At 58.0% G+C, this 27,189-nt stretch overlaps 1 protein-coding gene across 1 annotated transcript; it reads right to left on the reverse strand.

The window, feature by feature from the left end:
• Positions 1 to 18,625: 18,625 nt before the first annotated feature.
• INHBB (inhibin subunit beta B) lies at positions 18,626 to 22,771 on the reverse strand. The gene is made up of 2 exons (XM_028148186.2): positions 22,324 to 22,771; positions 18,626 to 19,901 (listed from the first exon to the last, which is right to left on the reverse strand). The coding sequence occupies exons 1-2, from the start codon at positions 22,769 to 22,771 to the stop codon at positions 19,126 to 19,128; spliced, it is 1,224 nt and encodes a 407-aa protein (XP_028003987.2). The 3' UTR covers positions 18,626 to 19,125.
• Positions 22,772 to 27,189: the final 4,418 nt, after the last annotated feature.

Raw genomic sequence — 27,189 nt, forward strand, 5'->3', positions numbered from 1 at the left:
CCTAGGGGCCCAGGGACTGGGGGGCACATTTCTCCTTGGGGAGGCTCAGCCCGGGAGGGAGGAATCTAGAGACATCCCTTCTAGGAATAGACCCCCAAAGTGGTTGGGGGGCAGGGGATAGACGTGGTCCCGACACTTGCACCATCTAGATTGTGGCTCCCCACACCCTGAGCCCCTCGAGAGCTAGAGGGCCAGGGGCCTGGGGTGGGAAATGAGCTTCCAGCCAGAGGGCCGCCACCTGGGCACCGGGCCACAGCCTCAGGCCAGCCTAGCCTCGGGAATGTCCCCCCGGCAGGGGCACCCCACAGCCAGGGAGCGATAGGGGCAGGCGTGAGACGTCCCCCAGACATCCCCTCTCTCCTAGCGAGGCCAGGTCACTTCCTGTGGAGGCCTGGCCTCCCAGCCCGGGCCTCTCCACTCCACCAAGCCTGCTGACGCAGCCGGCCACATCCACCCTCGCACCTCAGACCAGAGCACCCCCTGTGCGGGGCTGGGGGGTCGCCGGGACGGCGGCTCCTGTGCCAGGAGCTGGCTGCCCTCTGATCGTGGGGAGATGCTGGTGATTCCGAAGTGGTTGGGGCAGGGCCCCTCCCTTCCTGTGGAGGCCCCACGGCCTGTCCACCCAGAGCCGGGCTCCTCTCCAGGCGGAGGTCCTAGGGGCTCCGAGGGACTCGGGTGCTCTCCGCTCTGACCTCCTGCCCCGGGCAGTGACACAGCAGTGACGGCGCCGCCGGCACACACGCTCTCTGACAAGAGGCCGCCGGCCGTTCCTCGGGCTCTGACTGGGTGCCCCCGGCCGCCTCTGGCCCCATGGCCCGCTGTGTCACCCGGTGACGTGCTTCCTGCCACTTCTCTCCGGTCCGTCTGGTGCTGCCCCTCTCAGTCGCCACCCCCGACTCCCCCCGGCACCGCCCCAGAGGCCTCCTTTCTGGCTCCAGCCCCTGCCGGCTGTTCTCTGCGGGGACAGGCTGGTGCTGAGGCCCAGGGTCTCAGCGGACCTCCAGGTAAGGCGCACCTTCTAAGACAGCACGGCCCCCACAAAGAAGGCTCCCCCCCCCCCCGCCCCCGTCCCCGCTCCGGGCCCGGGGGGATTTGCCCAGAGCGGGCTCCTTGTCACCGTCCTGGCTGCGCCCTCCACGCCCTCTCCCACAAGCCCAGCGCCTACAAGAAGCTGGTGGCAAAAGCGCAGGTGCTGCTGCCTCTGTGACCTGTGACCGTGGACAAGTGCTCAGTCTTTCTGGGCTTTGGTTTCCTCACCTGGAAGTCGGGACGATACATGGCCTACTGCTGCCGGTGGAAGTGGGTGTCCACGGGTGTAAGTGAGGCGTCCCCTGCCCCTCTGGGTGCTCGGGGTCAGGGCCTCACGCCATCTGGAGAAAAGGCCTTTTCTGAGACTCACATGGGGGGATGAGTGGATTTTATTTGCGTGGAATTGCACCCCTGGGTTTGCAAAGTCCCATCTCCCTTAACCCAGTCCTGAGAGGGCTGCAGCTGGGGTTCAGAAGCAGAGCCAGCGTCCACAGTTCCCGCCCCATGGGGGAGCCGGTCCAATGTAGCATAGCCTAGTCGCAGTCCTTCAGTGCATTGTGTGGGCCCTCATGGCTGTGGGCCACGTGGGCGAGTGCAGGAGAGCAGGAGTGTGAGGGTCCCGCAGGTCAGGGGTGCAAACCAAGAGGGAGACTCCTTTGTTGGGGAGATTTAAATGCCTCAGATTCTGCGCCCTACTCTGCCAATGACCTGCTCCCAGCTGTGACTGACAGACAGGTGCCTTCCCTGCGTCACCCAGACTTCACGGGGCAGGGGTCTGAATTGCAGCTTCCGGGCAAAGCTGCGCAGACGGCATGCCTATAAAGAGTGGCTTCCCGTTGCTCCTTTCCTGTTATTCCTAACTAGGTCCATTCCAACGGTATCACTGCCACGTTATATGGCTGTGATGTCCGTTAAAAAGCGGGGAGCAGGTCCTGGCACTGGGGGAGTACCACATGCACCTGCCTTATTATCATGAACACCTCTGGGCCTCTGCCTCTGCTGCCCTCTTTACCTGGGACCTTCCTTCGCCGGGTAATTCCTGCTGCCATCCATCAGGACTAGCCCAGAGAAGCTTTCCTCTAAAGCCATGTCTTACGAGGCCGCCCTCGGGCTTGGCATTCTCCAGGCCCGCCCTCTGGGCAGCCAGAGCTCTGCCCACATCAAAGGGAAGGCCGCCCCTTCCGGGTAGCGCCCCTGAGGTTGCTGCTCACCACCCCTCTCTAGCACGGGCTTGGGGGCCCAGGAACGTCCGCCTGCTCTGCACCTCCATGTGGACGTTCATATGGCATTTTAATGGTTCTGCCTGCTAAACCCTGGATGTCCCCCTATTTAAAAAAGAAATTGTTTTATGCATTGAAAATAGCTCTTTCTGTGAGTAAATTCATGAATACATTATCCTTATTTAAAAAAAACATACCACAACTAAGCATATGTATGACTAAAATCCCTTTGGAAATCAAGCCTCTCCGAGGCCCTCCGCTCTCCCTCTCCAAGTGAAGCAATAGGCATTGAGGTGGAGCCATCGGACTTTATTTTTCATTTGTGTTCATGAATATGTGTCCACAGGAGACATACAGAACTGTGTGTGTGTGTGTGTGTGTGTGTGTGTGTGTGTGGCGCCCACTCACATCCACACAAACGACGTCATTGCACCCCTGGCTCTTCCCCCGCGATCTGGTTTTGGCCCCCCCCCCCCCCCCCCCCCCGCCCCGTGTTGACATCTGGTTGGAGATCTTTTTAACTTCGTACCCTCTCCCCAGTCATTAGCCCTTCTAACTGCAGACCGAGTTCAGGCTGGAAATCAGAGCGGAGCACAGGGCCTGCCAGGGGCCCGCATTTCCCAAGGTGAGACATGGGGTCACGGGCCAAGGAGGTCCCACCAGGAAAACACAGACTCCTGGTCAAGCTGAGGGGACACGGTGTGCTGGCCCCCTCTTGAAGCTCCCAGAGAACGTAGCACCCTAAAGCCTCAGAGACGTCCTGCAGGGAGGGGCTTGGCGACTCTCCCTGGCCCAGAGTGACCCAGGCCTGGGCGACCATGAGGGCCTTCAGGGTGTTCACACCATGCCAGGTGATATACTGAGGGGAGACTCTGTGGCCATGGCGAGTTCTTTCCAGGTCTCTGTTGGAGGAGGAGGAGAAGAAGGAGGAGGAGGAGGAGGAGGAAGAGGAGGAGGAGGAGCTACCATCTCTAAATCAACCTCCCTTACTCCACATTTCTACCTGAAATTCACAGAATGCCTTGACAGAATTTATCACATGCCCGGTGAAAGCTCCTTGCAGCATCGACACCGTAGCAGCTTCCCAAGCTAACTCACAAAAAAAGCAAATAAGAGTTAGCCTCAGCCACCCCATGCTGGTTCCCCTTGGTCACTACATGCTCTCCTGACTTCTCTCAGACCACTGAGTACTGGAATTTGCCAGAGTTCAACATGACATTTATATCGTAGTGTCTGGGATTATTTCCCTCCTTCTAGCTGGGAATTCTTGCCTATCTCCACTCGCCTGGCAACATGCCTGATCTTGAGAAGTCCTTGGAGCTCCTGGCAGTGGTTCTGCAGCCTCCTGGGCCAGGCTGCACCATCCTGGGAGGAGGCAACTTGCTGGTGTGGGGCGTGACACCTGCCTTGCCCTGCTGATCTCACAGATGTCCTCTGCTCCACTCACTGGGGCCTCCGAACGCTGAGCCCTGCTGGCCTCAGACCCACATGGAGACCACCTCTCGCTGACTGCATGGTGGCCTTGACCCTGAAGCCCTCTGTTCCTCAAACTATCTCCTCCCTGACCTCGGGACACATCCTCCTGAACAGCAACTCTGCCCAGGGACACCAGGGGGAAGTGGGAGGAAGGGCATGGTCAGTGTGGGAGGCACAGGAACTGGTAGAACCAAGGGCAGAAATCTGAGGGTGGGAGAAAACAGGGTCTAGAAGACCAGCGACAGCACTGGAGTCAAGGGAGCTGAAGGCATCAGTACAGTCAGTCATGAAAGACAAGGGAATGGGGTGAGGGCAGGTGAAGGGTAAGGTCAAAGGCCAGGTTGGGGTGGAGGCTAGGTGTACGAGGGACTGGCAGGTCAGCCCAGGACTCTGGGGACAGATGGAGTATGAACCCAGATAGACTCTCTTTCTGTGCAAAAACAGATACACTGACGTTTCTAGCCACTTAGGCCAGAGAATATAAAGGCACCAGATTGGAAAGGAAAAGTAAAATATCTCTGTTTATGGATGACATGATCTTTACTAGTATATAGAAAATCCTAAGGGGTCCACTGAAAAACTCTTAGAACTAATAAATTGAGTTCAGCATGGTTTCAAGGTACAACTTTAATATCCAAAAATCAATTCTAGTTCTATACACTTGCAATGAGCAATACAAAACTGAAATTAAAAAACAATTCCATTTACAATAGTACCAAAAAATAAATTACTTTAACAAAGGCAGTGTAACACTAATACTCTGAAAACTACAGAAATGTGTTGAAAGAAATAAAAGAAAATTTTAACAAATAGAAAGACGTTGCATGTTCATGGACCAGAAGACGTGTTATTGGTAAGATGACAATACTTCCAGGTTGATCTACAGATTCAACACAATCCTCATCAAAACTTTTGCTGGCTTCTTGACAGAAAATGGCAGGCCGATCCTAGTATTTTCAGGGATATTCAAGGGGCCCAGGCAAACCAAAACAGATTTAGAGAACTCACATTTCCTGATTTCAAAACTTACTACAAAGCTACAGTAAACAGGACAGTTTGTTACTGGCACGGGGTGCACATGTAGAGCGATGGAATTCAGCAGTCCAGAAATAAATCCTCACACTTCTGGTCAACTGATTTTCAAAAAAGTGCAAACACAATTTAATGGGGGAAAGAATCATCTTTCAATAAATGGTTCTGGGACAATGAGCTATTTATGTGCAAAAGGATGAATTTGAACTCCTACCTCACACCATATACAAAACTCAACTCAAAGACCTGTATGTAGTAGCTAAAACTATAAAACTCTTATAAGGAAAACCTAGGTATAAATTTTCATGACCTTGGATTAGGCCAGTGATGGGCAACCTTTTGAGCTTGGTGTGTCAAACTTCGCCAAAAAACTGAGCATAACTCGGGTAGTGTGTCACTTTAAGGAAAAAACTAACTCCAAGACTCTAGTCGCAAATGTTTCATCCTCAGGAGCAGCAAATGTTTCATCCTAAGCATGTGGCCACCTCAGCGGCCGCGTGTCAGAAATGGCTACGCGTGTCACTGCTGACATGCGTGTCATAGGTTCGCCATCACTGGATTAGGCAATGGATTTTTAGATATGATACCAAAAGCACAAGCAACAGAAAAAAGCATAGATAAATTAGACTTCGTCAAAATTTAAATCTTTCATGCTTCAAAGAACACCATTAGAAAGGTAGGAAAAAACACAGAATGGGAGAAAATACTTGTAAATAATATATCTTATAAGGAACTTGTATTCAGAAAATATAAAGAACTCTTACACCTTGATAATAAAAAGATAAATAATCAATTTAAAAATGGGCAAAGGATCTGAATACACATTTCTCCAAAGATATACAAATGACCAATAAGCCCATAAAAAGATTTTTAACCTCACGAGCCATCAGGAGAATTCAAATTCAAATCACAATGAGATACAGCTTCACACCCATTAGGATGCTATAATCAAAAAGAGAGACTATTGCCCGGCTGATGTGGCTCAGTTGTTGAGCATGCACCAAGAGGTCACCGGTTTGATTCCCAGTCAGGGCGCATGCCCAGGTTGCAGGCTCGATCCCCAGAAGGGGGCGTGCAGGAGGCAGCCAGTCGATGTTCATGTTTCTCTTTCATCAATGTTTCTATTCCTCCCTCTCCCTTTCTCTCTCTCTCAAATCAATAATAACATATTTATTTTTAAAAAAGAGAGAAACTATAACTATTGTCTAAGATGTGGAGAAACCAGAACCCTCATATATTGCTGGTGGAAGTATAAAATGATCTGGCCACTTTGGAAAACAGTTTGGCAGGTCCTCAAAAAGTTAAACATAGAATTACCATATGACACAACAATCCTACTATTTTTATATACTCAAGAGAACTGAAAACACGTGTCCACATAAAAACTTAAACACAAATGTTCACAGCAGCATTCTTTGCCGTAGCCATTAAGTGAAAGCAGTCCAATGTGTGTGAACTGATGAATCGATAAAGAAAATGTGGTACATCCGTGCAATGGAATGTTACTCAGCCTTTAAAAGGTATGGAGTACTGACTCATGCTCCAACTTCGGTGAACCTTGAACACACTGCTAAGTGAAAGAATCCAGTTACAAAGGCTTTATGATTGCATTGTATGATTTCACTTGTGTGAAATCTCCATAATTGGTAAGTCCGTAGAGATAGGAAGTAGGTTAGTTCATCTAGGGTTGGGAGTGGGGCTAGAGAAACAAGGGGGAATAACTGCTAATGGGTATGGGATGCTGTTTAGAGGTGATAAATTGTTCTAAAGTTGATTGTGCTGATGTTTGCACAAGCCTATGACTATACTAAAAATTACTGAATCACTACTTTAAGTAAATGATGATTATGTGAATGTTATCTCAATAACACTCTTATAATTTTTTAAAAAAAGAAAGAAAGTAACTATGGACTCACAAAGGCCTGGCACAGAGCTGAAGGGATGGGTACAAAATGTCCTCAGTTTTACACTCTCCTTTCTGGCTCCTTTCAATCTACCTGACCCTTAAACGTCTGTCTTTCACAGAATTCCGTCCTCAGCCCTCCCCTCTCCTTCTTCCCACGCAATCACCCAAGATTACCTCACCTACCCTTCCCTCCACTCCCATCTAGAAGACCCCAAGATGGGGGCACTCACAATTCCTTCCCTTTGTCCAGGAGCTCTTACCTGGGCTCCTGGGTACCAGGCCCACATCCTTCTTTCCTGGTTATACGACAACAATGATAATGTAATGATGGTGATGATAGCTACTGGCATATCGCTTATTGGGCATTTATTATGTGCCAAGCACCTTATATGCCGTATCTTATTTAATTCTCACCACAACCTAAGGAGGCCAACATTATCCCCATACCACAGGTGAGGAAACTGAGGCTCGAAGAGGAAGTCACTTGCCCAGACACACAGCTATGGGGAAGGGAAGAGCAGGGATTCAAACTCAGGCAGCCCGGTGTAAGAGCCCACACCTTTAAGCACTATGCTGGGCCCTCAGACTCAACGTAACTCGCCTCCACTCATCCCCTTCACCACCTCACTCACCTCCTCCCTCCGTGCCCCCTCCACACCTCGTCCTGCAGAACCCACCCTAGAGGTCCACCTGCCTCCTCTGTCTCCCCTCACCCCTGCAGTGCAGCAATGCCCAGGCCTGACCTGAGACTGAAACAGTCCCTGCGTGCCCCCAGGCTGCGGATGTTGCAGGCTGGCCCATGCAGGCCCTCGGTGCTCCCTGGGCTCAGGGGCAGGGAGGTCCCAAGGGCAGAATGACTCAGGCCCACCCGCTGATGCCCAGCTCTGTTCCAGGAACGGGAGCATTTTGAAATGCGGTGACTCAGGGGCCAGATGAGGAAAGCAGACATTCAGCCTGACAGCAAGACAGACAGACCTCGGAGCATTGCATTTGGTGTGCGTGGCAGCGGGACGCCTCCGGGCGCAGATGTCGGGGCCCTCCGTTGGACCTGCCTGAGCTCACACACTCAGGAATCAGGTACCAAGGGCAAGCCCTGCTCCTGCCCCTGGGGCCCCAGAAATACCCCTGGGATCCGCCCCGAATCCCAGCTCGGGGATCCCCAGCCTGCCTGCCTGCTTTTCTGTGCCAGCCCAGCCCTTCCCCAGGGCTCCCTGATCTAGTTCTCTTTTCCTACCTTAGAAACAGCTCCTCACAGGTTTACCCACAAGCCCTTCTCAGGCCGGAGGCCCCCACCCCAGGAGGAGACTCTCATGGGTTAGGAATGTCGGAAGGCACAGTTGGCCTGTAGTGATATTTAAAGAACTATTTTCTTGAGTGACAAGGAAGGAAAGAGAGAGGAAGGGAGAGAGGGAGAGAGGGAGAAGTGATTCTAGGGGCCTCTGGGTCATGGGGTGTCCTTGAATTTGCCAGCTGGTTTGCTCTTGCTGATCTCCCAGGGGCTGTGTGACGTGGGGAAGGTGAGCAGCATCTCTGGGCCTCCTTTCTCCAGCCGTCGGGAAGAGGCGTAGTGGGATTAGGCTGCGGCATACCTCCTGACACGGCTGTGAGGTGAGTCCAGGCAGCGGCCTTTGCTGTGCTCGGGGCCGGCTTGAGCGGATCTGCCATCGCCCTCGCCCACCCCAGCACCCACCAGGGTCCTGGCCTTGTAGTTGGGCTGCGTGGAATGCACATGCAGCGTGAATCAGCCAGGCCCGACCTGGCAGCGCCGGGAGGCAGGTCTGGGTCCCGGGAGAGTGCTGAAGAGCACGCACCCTTGGGGCACTGAACCGGCCAGGGAACTTGGCCGGAGCTTCCTGTTTCCCAGCCAGTTTGCGCCCAGGACCCCTTCTCCCCACCCCATGTCCACACTTTCCCCACCTGGCTGACTCGCGGCTCCCCCGCCACTGCACCCCACCGAGCCCCAGGCTGCGGGCAGGCACACTGTGCCCCGGGCCCCGGCCTGGACACAGGAAACTCCGTCACTCTCATCGTATTGTGAGTCGGGAAACTGTCCTGAGGCCTGAAGCTCACTGCTCCTCCTCAGACACTTGCAGCATATGGTCTGCCCCTTCCCATGCAGTGCCCCCAGAGCCACCGGCACCCCCTCTCCCTGGACCAGCCCCAGGTGCCCTGGAGTCCCGGACGGCATAAGCTCTGGCCTCCTGCACAGAAAGGAGGCCGTGAGAGGAAGATGGGAAGGGAGCCCGTGCGCCTCCCTGGTGACCCGACAGGAATGTCCCGATCTCCCAGCGCCCAGCCCCCAGGTCAGAGGCCTGCAGCCACAGAGATAAACAGCCTCCGCTCATTGGGCAGTGAGGCTCGGGGTGGCTCAGCAGGGAAAGAAGTCAGGACCTGAGAGCCGGTGAGAGCAGTCCCATCCGGCAGGGCAGCCATCGGCAGCCTCCCACACCCAGCCCTGGGGCTCCGTCCTGGGCCTCCCCATAGACCCCGGTCAGCAACCAGAAGAGCAGGCCGCCTGCGCGGGCCTTCTCAGCTCCCTCTCCACTCTCCACACCAAAGCCCACGCTTCTGGTCCTAAACCCCTCCCCGGTCATCCTCACGCCCTTCCTGTCCTGCCTTCAGCCCCACCTGAGGGCAGCTCTTCCACGCCTCTTCAAGCCTCCACCCTGACCCACCCTGTGGGCCTGCCCTGGACATTGCAGCAGCCTCTGGCTGGCCTGGCTTCACCTCTCCTGACCTGCTAAGGCCCGCTCTCCCCCGGCAGCTACAGGAATCTTTTGAAAACATAAATCAGGTCGTGTCAGAGCCTTTCCATAGAGCCTTCCGGTGGGGAGACCACTAGCCTTTCCAACGCCGCACCAGCACACCTTCCACTAGCCATTCCCGCCACCCCACCCACCCCCGACGGGCAGCAGGTGAGGGCCTATCCGGCCTTCAGCTCAGAAAAGGCAAAACGCTGGTCAAAGCCAACACTCTGTCCTACCACTATGGCTAGTGTCATGGCACCAAGAGACACAGAACAATCCTACCAGTGGAGGCCGGTGGGCAACCCGGGGTCTGTGCCTGGGAGCTGAAGTCCAACGGAACTGGCTTAGGGCAGCCGGCCGTCTGACCCACTCCGAACCTCAGGGGCCCTGTCTCTGATGGAAATGGCTGCCGGTCACCGCAGGGACCCGTGGCAGCTGCAGGCAACTGTCCTCAAGGAGACAGACATTCTGGCTCCTGTGTAGGGAACTGACTCCGAGCCTGGCACAGAGTAGGCACTTATGAAGTGAATGAGAGAAATTAATTAATTACTGAGAAACAAATGAATGAATGAACCATCTAGTCCAATCTAATTTCAAACATAAATCTAGTGGGTGAAAAAACTTGCCTGAGAGAACAAAACAATTGAGTTGCAGGGCCGGATAAGGCCAGCAGTCAGTATTTATGGAGCACCTGCTGCGTGCCAGGGACCATTCCCAGTGCCGGAGACACAGCAGGGCACAAGCAGGCAGGGCTCCTGCCCCCATGGAGCTGCCAGTCTGCCTCCTGCGCCCAGTTCCCTGACTCCTAACCCCAGGCACTTCCTCGCACAGAAATAGCCAAGAGGCCCCACTGCCAGGGCCGCGTGCAGACCCTCCAGGGAAGACAGGGAGCGGCCGTGGGCAGCGGGCTGGCCTGCAGGCCTGTGTGCTGTCTCCTCCTTCCCCGGCTCAGGTGCAGCCTTAACTATTTTTTTTTATTATTACAGCCTTAACTGTTAATGATGAAATAATTACACTCATTAACGTGCCAGTCATCCACGTGGGGCCCAGCATTAACCAATTCATCTCTCGGTGACTGACCCATTACAGCTGAGCTTTATGAGACACCCTCGGGGGGCAAACCACACTCCGCTGGCGTGGAGGACAGGCAGGAAGGACGCCGTCTCCGCAGCGCCCAGAGTCCCAGGGAGGACCCGGAAAGCTCCGGCACTTTAGTGCCGCCTGGGCACTGGTGCCACCCCGCTGGGTTCACGCCGCCTTGGCCTGGGGCAACAGCAGCCGCTTGTGTGCGAGGCTCCGCTTCACCATGAGATCTGAATACTCGGGGCAAATTACAGCCTTTTAAAACTGCTATTGCATGAATCACCCGTGGGGCAGGAGATGCTCTTCAAGGGGACAAAAATAACAAAGGGTGTGGCAGGAGTGCCAGCCTGCCCGAGCACTCACGGTGGCCTGGGCTCCCCTGAGGGCCTGCTGGCCCCTGGGCCTCAAGTGCTCCCGCAGGGAAGTGGGGGTGTGGGTTCAGACTTCTCCTGAGACTGGTGTCCCTTCACTCATTTAACAAGTGAGCGCTGAGCACTAACTCTGTCCCAGCCGCAGGGCAGGACAGCGGGCCCAGGGCCCCAGAGCCCAGGTGACCAGGTGAGGAGTTCAGGAGCCTGGCTCCGGGCCCTGAGAGGGAGTCGCAGTTCCCAGTGAGGAGGGGAGAAGGCGTTCGGGGGAAGGAAGGGCGTTTGGGAGGCAGCGCTGAAGGCAGGAGCTGTGGGTGGGAGCTGAAGCCCGAGCCTGGAAGGCAGGAGGGGCCTGCGGACTCCAGGGGGGAGGTGAGCAGAGGGCCTGGAGCCTTGATGAGCCCATTCGCCATCAGACTTGTTTCTGGGGCCGTGGGGCCCTAGGATTTATACAGGGGAGAGACAGGGTCCACCAAGTTTTACTTAAGACGTCACCCAGGAGGGGCAGGACAATGCCATGGGCAAGTTTGGCGGGCCCAGCAGCCCCAGCCCCAGGCAGGACTTCCTAAGCCCCTCCCCGGTGAAGTGTCTGCGTGCACAGTTCCCACAGCTTCAGGCCAGCAGGGAACAACTCCAGGGCTGGCTCCAGCAAGCCACTGTGTTGTTTGTGTCGAGAGGGTCACCAGAGCCCCTCTAGGGAAGGACCAGGCCTCCCAGGGGCCCAGGGGGCCCTCAGAGGCCCTCCCATGCAGGGCAGCCGGGACGCCGTCTCAGAGCCAGCGTACGGAGCCACCCGCCTAGCAGCTCTGTGGCCCTGGGAATGCCGGGCAGCCTCCTGGGAGCCCCATCTGTGGATGGGGAGAATGGCTGTGATGTGCCTCCCTCACTGGGTTCCTCCCAGAAATGAGATGACACCCTAAACCTCAGCACAGAGCCTGACAACCCTCAGTCCTCTGAGACCTGGGCGGTCCTCTACCTGATAAATGAGAGGGTCCCCCAGGGCCTGCAAACAAGGCTGTGGGCTCCAGGACCCCCAGGGCTCCAATACACACACACACACACACACACACACACACACACACACACACACCACACACACACACGTGCCCTTGAGCCCAAAAGCCTTCCCTCCCGGCTGGGACACTAGAGCCTGATCTGAGCTCCATCCAAAGGCCCCACAGCAGTGAGGAGCGAGTGAGCACAGCAAACCCAGCCCCGCGCCCTCAGTCCAGACAAGAGCTGGAGTGAGCACCCAGGAACCACTGCACCTTCACCCCCATCCCTGGGGCTGAGGAGGAAGACACAGGTCTGAGAGGGGTTGTGCTGGGGGCCCCTGAGAGACAAAGCTGGCTGGAGGGGGCAGTGGAAAGGAGAGAGGGCAGAACAGGAGCCCGCGGAGAGCGGGAAGAATAGCAGCCCAGAATGTTCACTGCAGACAGCCCTGCGAGCTGACCGGGCCCCTCCCGCCAGCACCCCCACCTGCTTCTGCACCCCACCACAGGACCAAGTGAGCGTACCCCCTCCTCCGGAGAATGGAAAACGCCAGACCGATGCTGCCCCGTCCCCCAGAGGACCAAAGGGGCACCAGAAGCCGCTGTAATTGGGCGGGGGCGGGGGCGGGGGCGGGTGGCGAAGGCTCCGCAATCTTCTCTGTCTCCCCGCCCCCGCCCTCTGCCTCTGTGAAGGGCCTGAGAACCCAGCCTTGCAACCCCACGTGCAGACGTGGTCAGCATGCATTTCCTCGGCACCTCAGTGGGTCCTTGCCCCACAGATGTCAGATTCTCCCGGAGGCTGCAATAACCTCAGGCAGGTTCCCATTCCTGCTCGTGGGGGGCAGGGGCATTCTCACCAGGGGGCACCAACCTGCAGGTAGGCACCCTCAGGTGCCCCTATGGGGATGGGACGGCAGCTGAGGGGGTTCTGAAGGGTCTCTGAGGCCCACTACCTGTTAGCAGCTCTCCCTCCTCCATTCCCCCAGCCCCCTGGGCTCACGATCCTGAGATTCTGTTGAGAACATTGAAGGGAGTGGAGGCAGCATCTGGAAGGCCACAAGCTCGGCTACTCCCCTTGAATCGCTATGAGGCCTCCGGCAAGACGCTCTACTTCCCTGAACCTCAACTTCCTCGTCGGTAAAATAGGCACACCTCACCCACCTAGCAGGGAGGTGGTCAAGATTAGCCAGATAGTGGTGTGACACACTCTATCTGATGGCAGTAAGTTCTCAACAAAGCTAGCCGGCGTGGTCACCACCGTGGCTCTGTGAGTGGCCACTGAATGAATAAGAACGAAGGAGGGTCCCAGAGCTCCCTGCCTGGCCCCAGCACCATTCCGAACAGAGACGCGTGCTGGAAAAGAGCAACAGCAAAACCACAGGGGCCCTGGCCCTGTTCTAAACGTCGCCATGCTCACGACAGCCCGAGCCTCTGCGCCCCTGCCCCACGCCGCCGTCCCTGTTTGATGGGTAAGATGGTGGGCCAGGCTGGCGTCACCCCAGCGCCTATTCTCGGTGCGGCTGCCAGGCTGCCACCTCCCCACTGCAGGGCCCAGAGCAAGGCCACCGGCTCCCTGCCCCGCTCCCTGCCCCCGCTCTGCTCTGCTCAGTCCAGTCCATTTCCCCAGAATCGGCCCAACAGCTCTCTCATCCGCGTGGCCACGAGGGAGTGGGGTGGTGCCTGGGTGCTCACTGCCGACAGCCCGGCGAGAGGAGCAGCTCGATCCACAGATGCCACTGGTGTGCCAAGCTGGAGTCAGGGCGGGTAGGAGGGGCAGCCCCGCCCAACTAAAGCCAAGAAAACCCTGAGGCCCCGTCTCCCCTCTTTCAGGAAGGCCTTGCCCTCCTCGGCCCTTGCCCAGCCCTCCTGGGCTGTCAGTGACTTTGGAAACCACTCTTGGGGGCAAATCCCAGCTCTGCTACGTATGAGCTGTGCCACCTCGGCCTTGATTTCCTCATCTATAAAATGGGGATAATGATACCTATTCCCCTGACCCCCGGCTGTGGTGAGGACTAAACTGAGATGACACAGGATCTCCTGGCGCATAGGAAATGTTTGTTGAGTGACTGAATGACTGACCAGAGGACATCATTCCACTTTCGAAGGGCTTTGGGTTTGGGGCTGCAGGGACACGATAGCGACCCCTGGCATTGAGTGGCCAGCGTAGGGCACTGAGGGCCACCACACAGGCCACAGAAATGGTGCCTGTCCCCACCCCTCCCAGCTCACCCAGCACCTCCCAGCATAAGGGTGATCATAGATTCTAACTGCAGGGGGATCACCAGCCCAAATTTAAAAATATAACTACCCCGACCACAAAGTCCATACCTGGCCAGGTGCATCACTTCTCGATGAGAAAGAAAATGAAAAGGAGAAGAAATACACACAGGCAACCTACACACAGGCAAATACATCTCACAATCCCACAGCCTCAAAACCCACACGGTCTCACACTCACCCACACAACCTCAGAGACAGCCAACCACACCCCCCAAACACAGCCACAGCCACAGTCTCCCCCCCTCCCCCACCAAGGCTCAGCATACAGTCATTACCTACAGTCACAAAGTGGCACATCACTCAACCTCCTCCACCTTCCCCCGCTCCCACTCGGCCATCCGAGCTGCCCGCAGCCCAGTACACCCAGAGCTGCCACGCCCACCCCACGCACGCCCCATGCCACACATACAGCAGGCCCAGCTCCTCTCACAAAGCTCACAGGTAATTTGTCTTTTGCTTAAAACATCACAACGAGCCCTGGCTGGGTTGCTAATTGGTTAGAGCATCTGTCCTTGGACCAAGGGGTCATGGGTGCCATTCCCAGTCAAGGGCATGTACCTCAGTTGCAGGCTCGATCCCCTGCCAGTCGATGTATATCTCTCACATCTATGTTTCTCTCTCTCTCTCTCTCTCTCTCTCTCCCTCTCTTCCTCTCCCCCTCCCTCCTCTCTCTAAAAATCAATGGAAAAATATCCTCATCCTCAGGCGAGGATGAACAAACAAAGCCCATCCCATTGAAAGCCTAGTGACTGGGCTGGGCTTGGGGTTGCTCCCAGGGCCTCTGCCCACAAGAAGAATGTTTTACTTCTGCTTCTTTGCCTACAAGTGCACGTTCTTCAGCCCACGGCAGTGTTTGTGGCTCCACAGCAGCCTAGACGTCCCTCGCCCCAGTCTCCTGTTCCTGCCTGGAAGGAGGGCCAGGCGGCTGCAGAGCTCTGCGTGGTGGGAGGCCTGCCAGGCTTTGGGGTCTCCAGCCGGAGTTCCCACAGGGCCTTGCAGAGGGTGGCTAGGCATGTGCTAGGCCAGCCTGAGTTCCCCTTGGGTCAGGGGCCCAGCCACACGCAAGAGTTGCCAGCGCCCCTACCCAGGCCCTGGCTGGAGCTGCAGCAGAGAGCCTCAGTCGGCCTGGCTGGGGCTCCCTTACCCCAGCACTGTCCTTCCCCACCCAGCCCTGGACCCTCTGAGTCACTGAGGACCCAGGGCATGTCTGGAGGTCAGCCACGGATGAAGCTGGCATGGTGGGATCTCAGGAGTCACAGTGGGTGGCTGTGAAGACATTGAGGCAGGTGGGGCAGGGGCCTCTGGCTGGCTGGCCCTGCCGGACCCATTGGTCCTACGGGAGGCTAATGGCCTGGTGGCCTGAGGAAGGAGGGGAGGGAACCCTAAGGCAGAGCAGGAGGGCTCTGGGTCAGAGGCCCGGACCTGGGGGCAGTGCGGAGGCTTACTCTCGAGGCCTGCAGTGGGGCTCCAGAGGCGTTTTGGGGAGAGGTGGGGCCCTCAGGCCAGGCCCACTGGTTAGATGAGCGGAGAGGATGGGAAAGAGTCCTGGGAAAAAGGGATCGAGGACTAAGTGAGTAAGAAGGCAGAGGGGAGCCAGTGACCACAGACACGCGGAAAGGCAGCTCTGAGCCGATGGAGAGCACCGAGCCCTGGGACAGGGGATGCACGCCTGTCCCCGCTGCACCTCTCAGGAAGAGTGACTGCCATCCACCATTGCCCCAGGGGGCCCAGCCCTGCAGGGACACATGTCAGCACAGGGCCGCAGCCGGGCCACTGACACGAGATCCCTGAGTCCCAGACCCTCCCAGGGGCTGCTGTGGACCCGCGGACACCCTGTGAACTCAGCCCCGGAGGCTCCCAGAGGTGCTCAGTGTCCAAACAGCAGAGGCACCCCTGGTGACGCTGGCACTGCCCCTCCTGCAGGCTGCCTGCAGAACTTCCCGCAGGCCTGGGCAGCAGCTGGGTTGAGGGCCTGGAGCAACCAGCTGCTGGGCCTCGCCCACTGCAGAGCCGTGGGGCCGGCCGGCCTAAGGGAAATGTGCTTGCTTGCCCTATTAGCTTTTAGACGGTCTCAAGATTGTGTGGATTAATAAACGCACCCTTCCGGATGAGGCGGGGCAGAGCAGCAGCTCTTGGTGAGGCCAGGAAGGGAAAAAGACCGAGGCCAGAGCTGCCTCCGGATGCCGGGCGGCCGTGAAGATATGCCCCTCCACTGCCTGGGCCCCTCAGTTTCCCCATTGTTACTGAAGGGGGTTAGCTAATCCCTAAGGTCCCCATCTGCTCCAACGTCCTAAGGTTTTCTGGAAAAACTGCATGTGACCCCAAAAAACAAGCAGCCCCACAGGCCCTGTAGTGTCTCAGATGAAGGCAAGGCCTTAGGGCTGCCATCTTCCCAGGGGAGCAGGTGGACCAGCTGGACTCGAGCGCCCAGGGTGCCTGTCCGGACTGTGGGACCTCAGGCGATCTCCGAACCTTTCTGAGATTCAGATTCCAAACCTGGAAAAGGAAGAGCGAGCCATTTCCCAGGAAAGCATGACACAAGGGCTGCATGGTAACAACACCTCGTGGGCACCTCAAGTCACACCTGCAGTTGCAATCGGACTACCAAACCCCCACCACCAGGTACGACCCCGCAGCCTTGTCTGTGTACCCCTCTGGCCCAAGGTGTTCGCCTCCTCTGGTGCCAGTCAGTAAGTGGAGATGGGCATGGGGGTCAGGTGGGCTGCGGCCCCGGGTTTTACATGTCCTCCCATGGATGGGGGTTTAGCCAGCACTTTCAAAGGATGATAGATGCAGCCTTGGTGAAACAAATTCGTCTTGAGACTAGAAGAGTAAACAAATGTGTAATTCATGAATTTGCTAATTGTTCTTCATTTTGATCTCCTGCCATTTTTCCTAGACTCTCTGACTGACATCACGCTCGTGGCGGGACTGAGAGTGCCGGGAGCGAGCCAGAGGCAACTGGCATCAAAGCTGGGCACCTGGACTCACCCGCCTCCCGCCGCCACCTCCAGCCCCTCCCCCAGACATCACACAAGGCAGGAAGCCCATGGCACTCAATCTTTTATTTTCTTGAACTGTACACAAATGTAAAATACTTTAACAGCCAGTCTATGGGAAAATTGTTTGGTTTTAAATTATTATGAAACAGAACCTAAGGGGAGCTTTATTAAATAAACATAAAGATGGGGATTTAAAAATACACACCTGCGTTCTACCATAGTCATTTTTACTCTACCTTCTGGGTGTGTGAGGATAGAAAAGACTCATCAAACTGAATAAACAAAATTCATTTATACCCTGAAACGTTGGCAGGCCACTCAAGGGATTGTTCAGAATGTCTACCTCATATAAGATGGCCTCACCATCTAATAAAAATTAAAACTGATCTGTTGGCCTCTTTGGTTCCAAAATTATGTATAATACATTTAACTGTATTTTTTTTTGCTGCTATAAAAATAACTTCTTTTTTCAAATGGCAGTTTCTGACTAATCATGCAACTAAATCAGTGCAAACATTAAAAGCAATCATTCGCTTTAAAAAGAAGCAAAGGATTTCATTTCAAGTATAAAAAATATAAAAAGAGTCTTCGAGTCCAGTTTGTCTAGTGTGGGTCAACCCTTTAAATTGCATAGTTCACATGGCACTTGGACACCGTGGGGTGAGCAAGTCAGTGCTCTGGCAAGGGCCACTTCTGGACACGCGCAGATGGGCAAGTGCTATATCATGTGCATTCCGGCAGGTCTGCAAGTGCTGGGAGGGGCTGGTGGGCAGGCGAGCGGGCGGGGCCACGTCCATGGCTAGCCCTGGGGGCCAGGGCCCACACTGGCAACTTCTGCAAGGCAGCTGAAAGCCCTCCCCATCTCCCCAAGACCGTAACTGTTCCCCGTCCCTTGCCCCGTACTGAGGGGGCATCCCCGCCACCACTCAGCATTTCCAGAATGCCTCCACCCCTCCATTTCCTCCTCTGGGCTCACCCCTTGGCCTAGGGGTGATTTCCACCCCTCCCTAGCCAGTCCTAGAGGAACAGCCCAGTGAAGGGAACAGATTGCAATTGTTTTCTTCCCATTTAGAACAATCTAGATTTTAACGTAAAAGATCATACCTGGTAGGAAAGTCCCTTTTCAATTATACAACTGGAATGAATGACCTGTCAACTGCTAGCAATCAGTTAAAGCATCAAATTAAGACCCTTCTCCTCTCCCTCCCTCCCCACTCCCAACACAAGCACACATGTAAGTCAGGCCGGGACCCCAGCAACAGTCAAAGGGTCACTGCCACCCCTCCGGTCTCTGGCGGGGCTGAGTGCTCTCTGGGGCTCCTTTCCGCTCCGGGAGGGAGCGGACGGGCTCCCCTGGTGCTGCAGCACGAAGGATCCATGCAGGGAGGAAGCGACGGGAGAGGCTGAGGCACAGCAGGTCTTGCACAAGCAAAGGAGCTATGCAGCCCCTCTGCCTCCCCACACACTCCCCACCCCCGCCTCTGCTTTGCTCCTGTGCGCCGGTGCTCCCCCCGCCGTGTGTGTGTGTGTGTGTGTGTGTGTGTGTGTGTGTGTGTGTGTGTGTGTCTGTCTGTCTTTGTGCTTTTATGTGTGCTCCGAAGGCGCAATTCAGAGTGGTCAGGCCAGCTGGTGGGAATGGTGGCTGCTCACCCCATTCTCTCCAACTGACAGGCATTTGTAGCTAAGCTGCCATTTGTCACCGCATCCATTTGCTGGTATCCTGGAGGCTGCTGTGTGGGTGGCAGGATGCGTCTGGCTGTGCGTGTCTACGTGTGCATTTTAAAGTATTTCATGTCAGTTGAGGGTTCTTGCTCTGCTTTTGACTGATTGCTGGATGAAGTAGGAAAAAAATATTTCAGGCTTCACCCTGGCACCTTCTGGGCAGCCCACTAACAACAGCACTCAGCCCACCACGCACACCCTTCCCGTTGGGGCTGCAAGAAGCCCATCCCGGGCTGTCCTGGCGCCCCACTGCCACAGCCCCGCTGCGTCAGGCACAGCCACACTCCTCCACGATCATGTTGGGCACGTCTCGCTTGACGATGTTGTACTCGTCATCGAAGTAGAGCATGGACATGGTGCTCAGCTTGGTGGGGATGCAGCAGGAGTTCACCATGCCGGGATTCAGGCCCCGCATGCGGTACTGGTTCACCACGGCCGTGTGGAAGGAGGAGGCCGAACCCGGGACCCCGGCCAGGTAGGCTGGGCAGCTGCCCTCACAGTAGTTCCCGTAATAGCCAGTGGGCGCGATGATCCAGTCATTCCAGCCGATGAGGCGGAAGTCGATGAAGAACTGTTGCCTGCAACAGAGGTTGGTCCGGCCATCGCACTCCAGGCCCCGCTTGCGGATGCGGTGCCTGCTGTCACCCAGCCGGGCCTGCACCACCACGAAGGGCCGGTGGGACTCCTCGCTGGGGTCCACGAACACGGGCACCACAGCCAGCTCCTGGCAGCCGTCGCACTGCACGTCCAGGTTGAGGCGCCGCTCGCCCCGCTCAAACAGGGCCTGGATGGCCTCTGTGAGGGGGAAGGTGTGCCAGCCGCTGCGTTTGAGGTCTACCTTCTTCTCTACCACATTCCACCGGTCGCCGTGGCCCTGCTCCTGGTAGTACACCTTGACCCGCACCTTCCGCCGAGTGCCCTTCTCCAGGACATAGGGCAGCAGCTTCAGGTAGAGCCACAGGCTGGCCTGTACCACAAACAGGTTCTGGTTGCCTTCGTTGGAGATAAAGAAGTAGAGGCGGACGCGGGAGGAGGCGAGGCCATCTGCAGAGAAGCGGGAGAGCAGGCCAAGTTAATTCAAGGAGAACACGAGGCAATGGGGGAAACGGGCTGCTGCATGGTGCTGGAATGCTAGCTCGCAGCTGGAAGACGTTATTGACCAGAAATACCATTCCTCAGGCCAAAGCCTCTGGCTAGAACCTGGGAGAGGCAGGGAAAATCGTTTCCCATTGAGAAACGTGGACCAGGTTGGAGCTGAATAGTCCAGGCCTATAAAATCCTACCTCACCTCTCCCAGGCCAGGGCTCCCTGGAGACAGGCCGTCAGGCCTCAAAGCTCCACAGAGGAACTTGTCAAGAGGCCAAGGTCTTAACCAGTTGTTATTGGTATCTGTGAAATCTAAAACACAAAACCAGGATCACACTGAAAATTTGGGGGTTGGTTGTTTGAGTCAAGTGGGGGGGTTTGTTTTGTTTTTGTTAACTTAGGGCATTGCAAAATCTAGCCGAGCCACCTACTGCCTCTTTCCAGTGTTTACCTAGGCAGGATCTGTCCACCCCACGGGGACCTCCACAGCAAACAAGTGAGTCCTGCTCATGTTTCCGACAGGGAAAGTGCCTGCAGACTACAAAGTGCAGCCCTCGTTTCCGATTCGTTCGTTCCAAGGGACGGGACATTCAGCCTTGAAACTTGAGGTCCACTCCTTTGACGAGACCCGGGCTCCCCATTAATGGCACACTCATCATCTCCAAGGAAAAGGGGAACTGGTTTATTGGTTTTCTCAATAACTCAGCTCAACAAGAAGAGCCCCAATGCCACCCCAGGGGTGACTCCTCTCTCACCCTACATTTCAGCAACTCCTCTCTGACCATCTCTACTTCTTTTTTCTTTTTCTTTTTTTTTTTTCCAGGAAGAACAAATAAAGCAACTGTATGGCCACGGCTGGTTTTATCGAACCTCCTACCAGCGTCTCCCCCTCCCCAGCCCCTCCTCGGGCCTCGCCTGGCTCCTCTAATAACACTGACATCTGACTTTGAAATGGGGGAAAGTGCAGCCTTAGAAGCTGGTCTTGGACGAGCTGCCTGTGACCTGAATCTGTTATTTATAAGTCAAAGAGCTGGCTCCACGAAACGGACCAGAAATATAACAGCCCCCGCTGTCATTCTGTGCCACAGGGACCAAAAGGCCTCCTCGACCTTCCAGAATCGCATTTCTACTCTGGGCCCCAGAGCACCTTTTAATCCAGGCTCTCTAATTGCATGTGGAGCTTCCCCACTCGGCTGGACAGCTAAAACAGCAATGCGCCTCTTTCTAAGCCAGACCAGCCCGACTGTCTCTGCTTTTCTCCACACCCGGCCATGCAAAACTTTTCATCCCTGGGCAGCACGGCCCCGTCTGCCTGTTGCCTGGGAGGGTGGCGACTGCCGGGGGAGGCATTTGCAGCCTGGGGACACAATCGGTCCCCCGTGCTAGGCTCCCTCCCCACCCCCACCCTGACCATCCCAGGGCTTCCCCCTCTTGGACCTGTTCCGCAGTCCCCACCGTGCAAGTGGGGCTGAGCCCCAGGCACAAAAGGCAGCCTGGCGCATTGAAGTCCTGAAAAGGACAGCGAAGTTGAAAACACTTGCAGCAGTTTAACGTGAACACAATTTTCTCCTTTTAAAGTTTGGAAAGATTTTTTTTTTCTCTCTCTCTCTTGATTTTCATATTTAGACAGTGGTAGAAATTGGCACTCCAGGGCCACAAGAAAATTCCAGAAAGGACTCCTACCCTTTGTTAACTACAAACTCTGTGGCTGCTGCTGCTGCCAGGCGAGCCCAAAGGCATGGGGCTGTCCCCCGCGCGGCTTTCTCTGCGTAAATGATGGGACCTGTTGAGAAGCTCGCCTTCCGCTCCATTCCGGTGCCCACACAATCGGAAGAGAGGTTGCCTAGCTCTCCCTAGTGAGGCTTCAGCAATCCTGGCAAGCCCACGCCGCTGGGGATGGAAGCAGCCCTGGGGCCTCTCACGCAGGCACACACACACACACACACACTCACTCACTCACTCACTCACGCCTCCGGCCCACTGATATCAACAAGAACACACATCTCCAGCCACACTGCTAAGCCTACACTCCGATCGTGGGAAACAAAAACATTAAGCAATCACTAAGCAAGTGCCGCGGAGCAGGGCCGCACGCATCTGCCAGGAGGGGGACGCGCGCCCAGAGGCGCGGGGGTCGGATTCCGAAGAGCAGGGGTGGAAGGCAAGGTGTTGGCGGTGGGGGTAGGGGACGTGGGAAGGAATCGGCTCCCTGGGTTAAGAAGACGGCCACCGGGACGGAGTGCACTGGGCCACGGGCGAGCGGCCGGGCCGGGAGGCAGGTACCGGAGGGCGCGCTGGCTGCTGCGGCCGGAGTGGGCGAGGAGAAGGGGGTGGGGGAGGGATCGAGGGCCACTCCTAGCCGCCAGCAGAACCAACCCACCTGTCTCAGCGAAGCTGATGATCTCAGAGACGCGTTCCTGGCCGTCGGCGCCGGGGCTGGCGTGGCCGTCGAGGTGCGGGATCTCCACACGGCCGTCCTCGCGCACCTTGCCCGCGTGCAGCTTTCGCAGAGCCGTGACCATGGCGGCCTTGGGCACAGCGTGCGTGATGTTGGGCCGGCCCCGCATCTGCAGGCGGCTCAAGATGTGCCGTTTCACCGCCTCCAGGAAGTCGCCGTCCACCCGGCCCAGCTCCTCGGGCCTCCGGAAGCCGCCGCACGACGTGCAGGTGTCCTGTGAGCCTCCCGAAGCTCCGGGCGGCGGGGGCGGCGGCGGGGCGGCGGGCGAAGGTGGGGGCGTGGGCGAGCCCCAGGCCTCCGGCCCCAGCCAGCCGGCCGCCAACAGCAAAAGGCAGGCGGCCCTCAGCGCCCAACAGGGCAGCCCGTCCATGGTGCGCCGCTGGCGACGAGGGCGCCCGCCGCGAGGCGAGCCGAGCCGAGCGCAAGGCCGGGCTCCGGGCTCCGGGCTCCGGGCTCCGGGCGCGCCGCCCCGCCCCGCCCCCGCCCGCGCCCTCCCGGGCCTCCGCCCGCCTGCCGGGAGCGCCGCCGGCTCACAGGGGGAGGGGGCCGGCCGGGCCGCGGGGTTTCCGCGCGGCGGGGAAGGGGCGCCGAGGGCCGCGGGGACCGGAGAGGCGAGCGAGGCGAGGCGGGAGGCGGGAGCCGGGGGGAGGATCACTGCCGCCCGGGCGTCTCGGGGCGCCTCGGTATCTGCAGCCTTCTCCCCATCCTCTCCGCGTCGGGGCCCCGCAGTCCCCGCTCGGATGAAGCGAAAGCGGAGGCTTGGCTGCGGGGCAGGGAAGGTGACCAAAGGGCCGGCGGACGCAACTTGGCCGAGACGGAAGCGAAGACGCCGGAGCCCCCGGAGCGGAGCGGAGCCGGGCGCGGCGCGGTGCGGCGCTGCGGCGGGCTCTGCGGCGGGGCCCCACGCTCGCACCTGAGCGCCTCGCTCTCGCCGCCTCCCACGGAGGAAGAGCCGCCGGTGGCGGCAACGGGCGGGTCGTCCTCGCCGCGGGCCGGCGGGCGGCGGAGCGGAGCGAGCGCAGTGCGGGTGGCACCGGGGAGCGCGGTCCGCTCAAAGGCGACGCGGAATCCCCGGCCGCGGGCCCTGCAGTCCTCCCGGCGCGTCACCCGGCAAAGTTGTTTCTAGGCTCCCGGGGCGCCGCATCCATCCACCGGCGGGCGGGCGGGCCGGCGGGCCGGCCGCTGCGCGCTTCGCTCGGGCCTCTGCTCCGCCCGCCTCCTCGCGTCTCCCTCCCTCTCTCCGCCTGCCTGCGCGGGCCGGCGGGGCGCGGGGCGCCTGGCGAGGAAGACGAGGCAGAGGCCGGGCCCTTCTCGCCCCGGGCTCCGCTGCCGGCCGCGGCGGCGGCGATGTCGGCTCGAGCGCCGAAAAGTCTCGCAGCGTTGCCGGGTGCGGGTGCTCTAGTTCCTGCCGCTGACACTCGCCGCAGGCCGGAGAGAGCGGGCGGGGGGCGGCCGCGTCCCCGCGCCGGGCCGACACGGAGTGCAGAGCCCGCCGAAGAGGAGTTCTCGTCTTTGCCGGCTCTTCTTTTACTCTCCTCGCTTTTCCCCCCGGGGGGGCGGGGGGGCCGCACAATCTCCGTAAGTGCGCGCGCGTTGCGATAGACGTTGGCAAAAAGAGGCGGGGGGGTGAGGGAGTCTCGCCCTGGCCATGCGGGAGGAGGCCGTCGGTGCCTCCCCGCTCCGGCTTCCCGGCTGGGGGGTAGGGTGACGGGGGAGGTGAGGGGGGTGGGAAGAGGCGGAATCTGTTCAGGTCGGTGCTGCCGGCTCCCCCCACCCCCCCTGGTTTCCCTCCGATTTTTTTCCTTTCTGCCTGAGCGAGAAGGAGGGGCCAGCCGGCCCTCCCTTCCCCCCACCCTGCAATGCCCGGCCACTTCTGCTGTCTCGAAACTTTCCCACCACGTGGGCACCCGGACCCTCGCCCAGCTGGGCAGCCGGTGGCACCGACGGTCTCGCGGCCCAGGATCCCAGCGCTTGCCCCCGCCCTGCGGCCGCGCAGGCCCTGCCCTCGTCCTGACCGCCGCCCTCGCAGACAGAAGAGGCGGCTCTCCCCTGCCGAGGCCGCCCCCGGCCCTCCCAGGGTGCTCCCTTGGGGTCTGGCGAGGCGGGGGCGGTGAGGCGGGCTCGGGCCGCGGGGCCGGCTCCGTCGATGGCTGTCGCTCCGGGGCTGCACTGCAGAGCCCCAGCCGGGCGCCCTGGCCGCTGGCGCACTGGCTGAGGTGAGGGACCTGCAGGCTGGGGGCGGGGGAGGCGGCCGCGGGAGGCCTGGCTAGCTGCTCCTTTCGCTGGCTTCGAGCCCCGAGGAGCTCCGCGACTGTACAGGGATCCAACACCACTACCACCCACCATCCACCCACCACCCAACTGGCAAACCTTGGCCTCAGACAAACCCGGGTTCCAGTCCAGGCGCAGCCACTGCCAGCTTTGTAAGAGTGACCTTGGGTACAGCCTTCACCCTCTCTAGTCTCTAACTCCTCATCTGTAAAGGGGGACAATTACACCGCTGGTTGGGAACCCCAAAGGAGGCAACGGGGCCAAGCTCCTCGCAGAACCCAATCAACTCCTAATTCCAAGGCCACGGTTCTCGGCCACCAGACAAGAGGCGCTGTCATTGGAAACTGAACTGCCAGCCACGTCCAGACCCCCAAGTGCAACCCGTTCCTCGGCGTTTTCTTACGCCCCCACCTGGGAGGGGAGCAGCACCTCAGTGCTCACAGGGCGCAGTGCCCTGCCCTCTCCCCTCCCTCGTCCAGACCCCCCACCCACCATGACCACACCCCGTAGCACCTAGGACTTGGAGGCCCCAAGCGGGGTGGGAGGTCATTTGGGCTTTTCTAGGATGTTGGAAAACCTATGACCACCGAGGCGGAGCGTGCCATCACGAGCATCTCAGGCCACCCTGGCTGCCTCCGAGCTCAGCGGGACTGCAGCCCCGCGCCGCCCAGGCCTGCAAATCTGGAGGCTGAGCGCCCCCTCCCTCCCAATCAGAGGAACGGACCGAAGATGCCCAGCTGCCCGAGGCAAAAATGAGGCTAGCCGGGTCTGGTTTACCAACCAGAAGGCAGAAAGAAGCAAGGTGCCAGAAGGGCCCTCGGGATGACAGACCTTCTGCCTGCTTAGGGCTTTGTCCAGAGCCCAGATCCCTGCTGCTCCCAAACACAGCCTCTGTGCCCTCGGGTTTCCACCCCTTGCCCTGTCCCAGAGCCTGTGATCCCTGGGCAGGAAGGAAGTACTCTGCCTCCTGGGCCACCTGGGCCAGCCCCTTCTGCCCAGTGGCCCTGAGCCAGGCTGGACCCACCTCTGTGGTTTTGCTTGTATCTTCCACCAGGCACACAGGTTCTGGTCCTCTGTCTTTTCCCATCACCACAGCCTTCAGCTACTTGCCAAATTCTCAGTCTTAGAGGCTCAGCCCAATATCTCCTACTTGGTGAGACCTGCCACGGCTTTGTGCACTGAATGGTTATTTGTCAGATCAGGCCCTCAGCCCAGGGCCTGGCTTTTATCTCCACACCTGCCTGTCTCCTGCCTGGGGCCTCAACCAGGCCTTGTGGGCCTGTCCGATGCCAGACCTGGCAGAAGTTCTGGGGAGCTCTTGAACGAATGCTCCATCGGTTGGTTGATTAAATAAATGAACAAGAGAAGTCATTAAGCCAGTGAAGGATTTAACACCCTTCCCTCCCCAGCACAGCCTCGCAGCTTTCCTTGCCTGCCCAGTGACAGCACTTCCTCCTGTGAGTCCCACCTGGGCCAGGCACGGGTAGGGGAAGGGAGAAGGGCTCCTCGCCTTTGGGGACATCCTGTCCACTGGCCTGGTGCTGGGGAGAGGCAGAAGCCACCGCATCCTTGCTGGTAGGAGGAGGGAAGAGGAGGGTCTACATGTTGCTCCCTGGTGGAGGAGCCGTCCGCCCTGCTGCCGGTCATCTGCTGGGAGGGAACTGGGTCAAGCGGTAGTCAGAAACCATCTGCTCAAGAAGCTGAGATTATCCCGCCCTCTGCTGATCCCCCAGCCTGTGGGAGCTAAGGGTGTAAATTGAGTTCTTCCAGATCACCTTGTGCTTTGGTGGGGGGAGCCCCCATCCCCTATGGAGGGGCAAGGACCTGTTCCTGTTGCTTCGAAGCTTCATTTAGCACTGGGCTCGGTTCTCCTTGTGCTGGTGACCTCAGCCTTCAATCTCAGCCAGGGATGTGACTGCACCTGTCAGTTTTGAAGACAGTAATGCACATCAATGCTGCAGCTGACGCCCTGGACATGGGCTACAGGGCCGGGCCACCACACCCACAATGCCAGCACCCCGCCGCCTTCACGGAGCACAGGCCCAATGGGGAAGGCAGGAAGAAACACGACCTTGTGGATATGGGCACACGGACCATGGAGAAGCCTTCCTTGGGGAGCTCAGAGCACTTGCTCTTACAAGTTTTTTTTGCATAACCCATAGGTAAGTGTCAGTTTGAGGAGGATGAAAATGTCCAAAGTGACAAAGCAAACCATAAGAATGAGCCTCGTTTGCTCAGAGTTGAGAACTCGGGTACTGTTCCTGGCGACATGGCGTCTGCAGAGAGTGGGGTGAAGAGGAGTCGTTCTCACATCAGTGGGCACCCACGGCCTGTTTGGCAGAGTTGATTGGCTCAGGGACCTGCTGTTCCCTTTTGCACCACTGTCCCAGAAGCTGCTGTTGCCAACCACCACCACCCATCACGCCCCTCCAGAGCAGCTCACTGAATGGAAGGAGCTTCTTACCAGACCAGGTGAGCTGTCCCACCCCAGGGCAGCCCAAGGCACGGAGAGGGACA

Source organism: Eptesicus fuscus, chromosome 11, assembly GCF_027574615.1.
Source record: "Eptesicus fuscus isolate TK198812 chromosome 11, DD_ASM_mEF_20220401, whole genome shotgun sequence".
Classification (NCBI taxonomy): domain Eukaryota; kingdom Metazoa; phylum Chordata; class Mammalia; order Chiroptera; family Vespertilionidae; genus Eptesicus; species Eptesicus fuscus.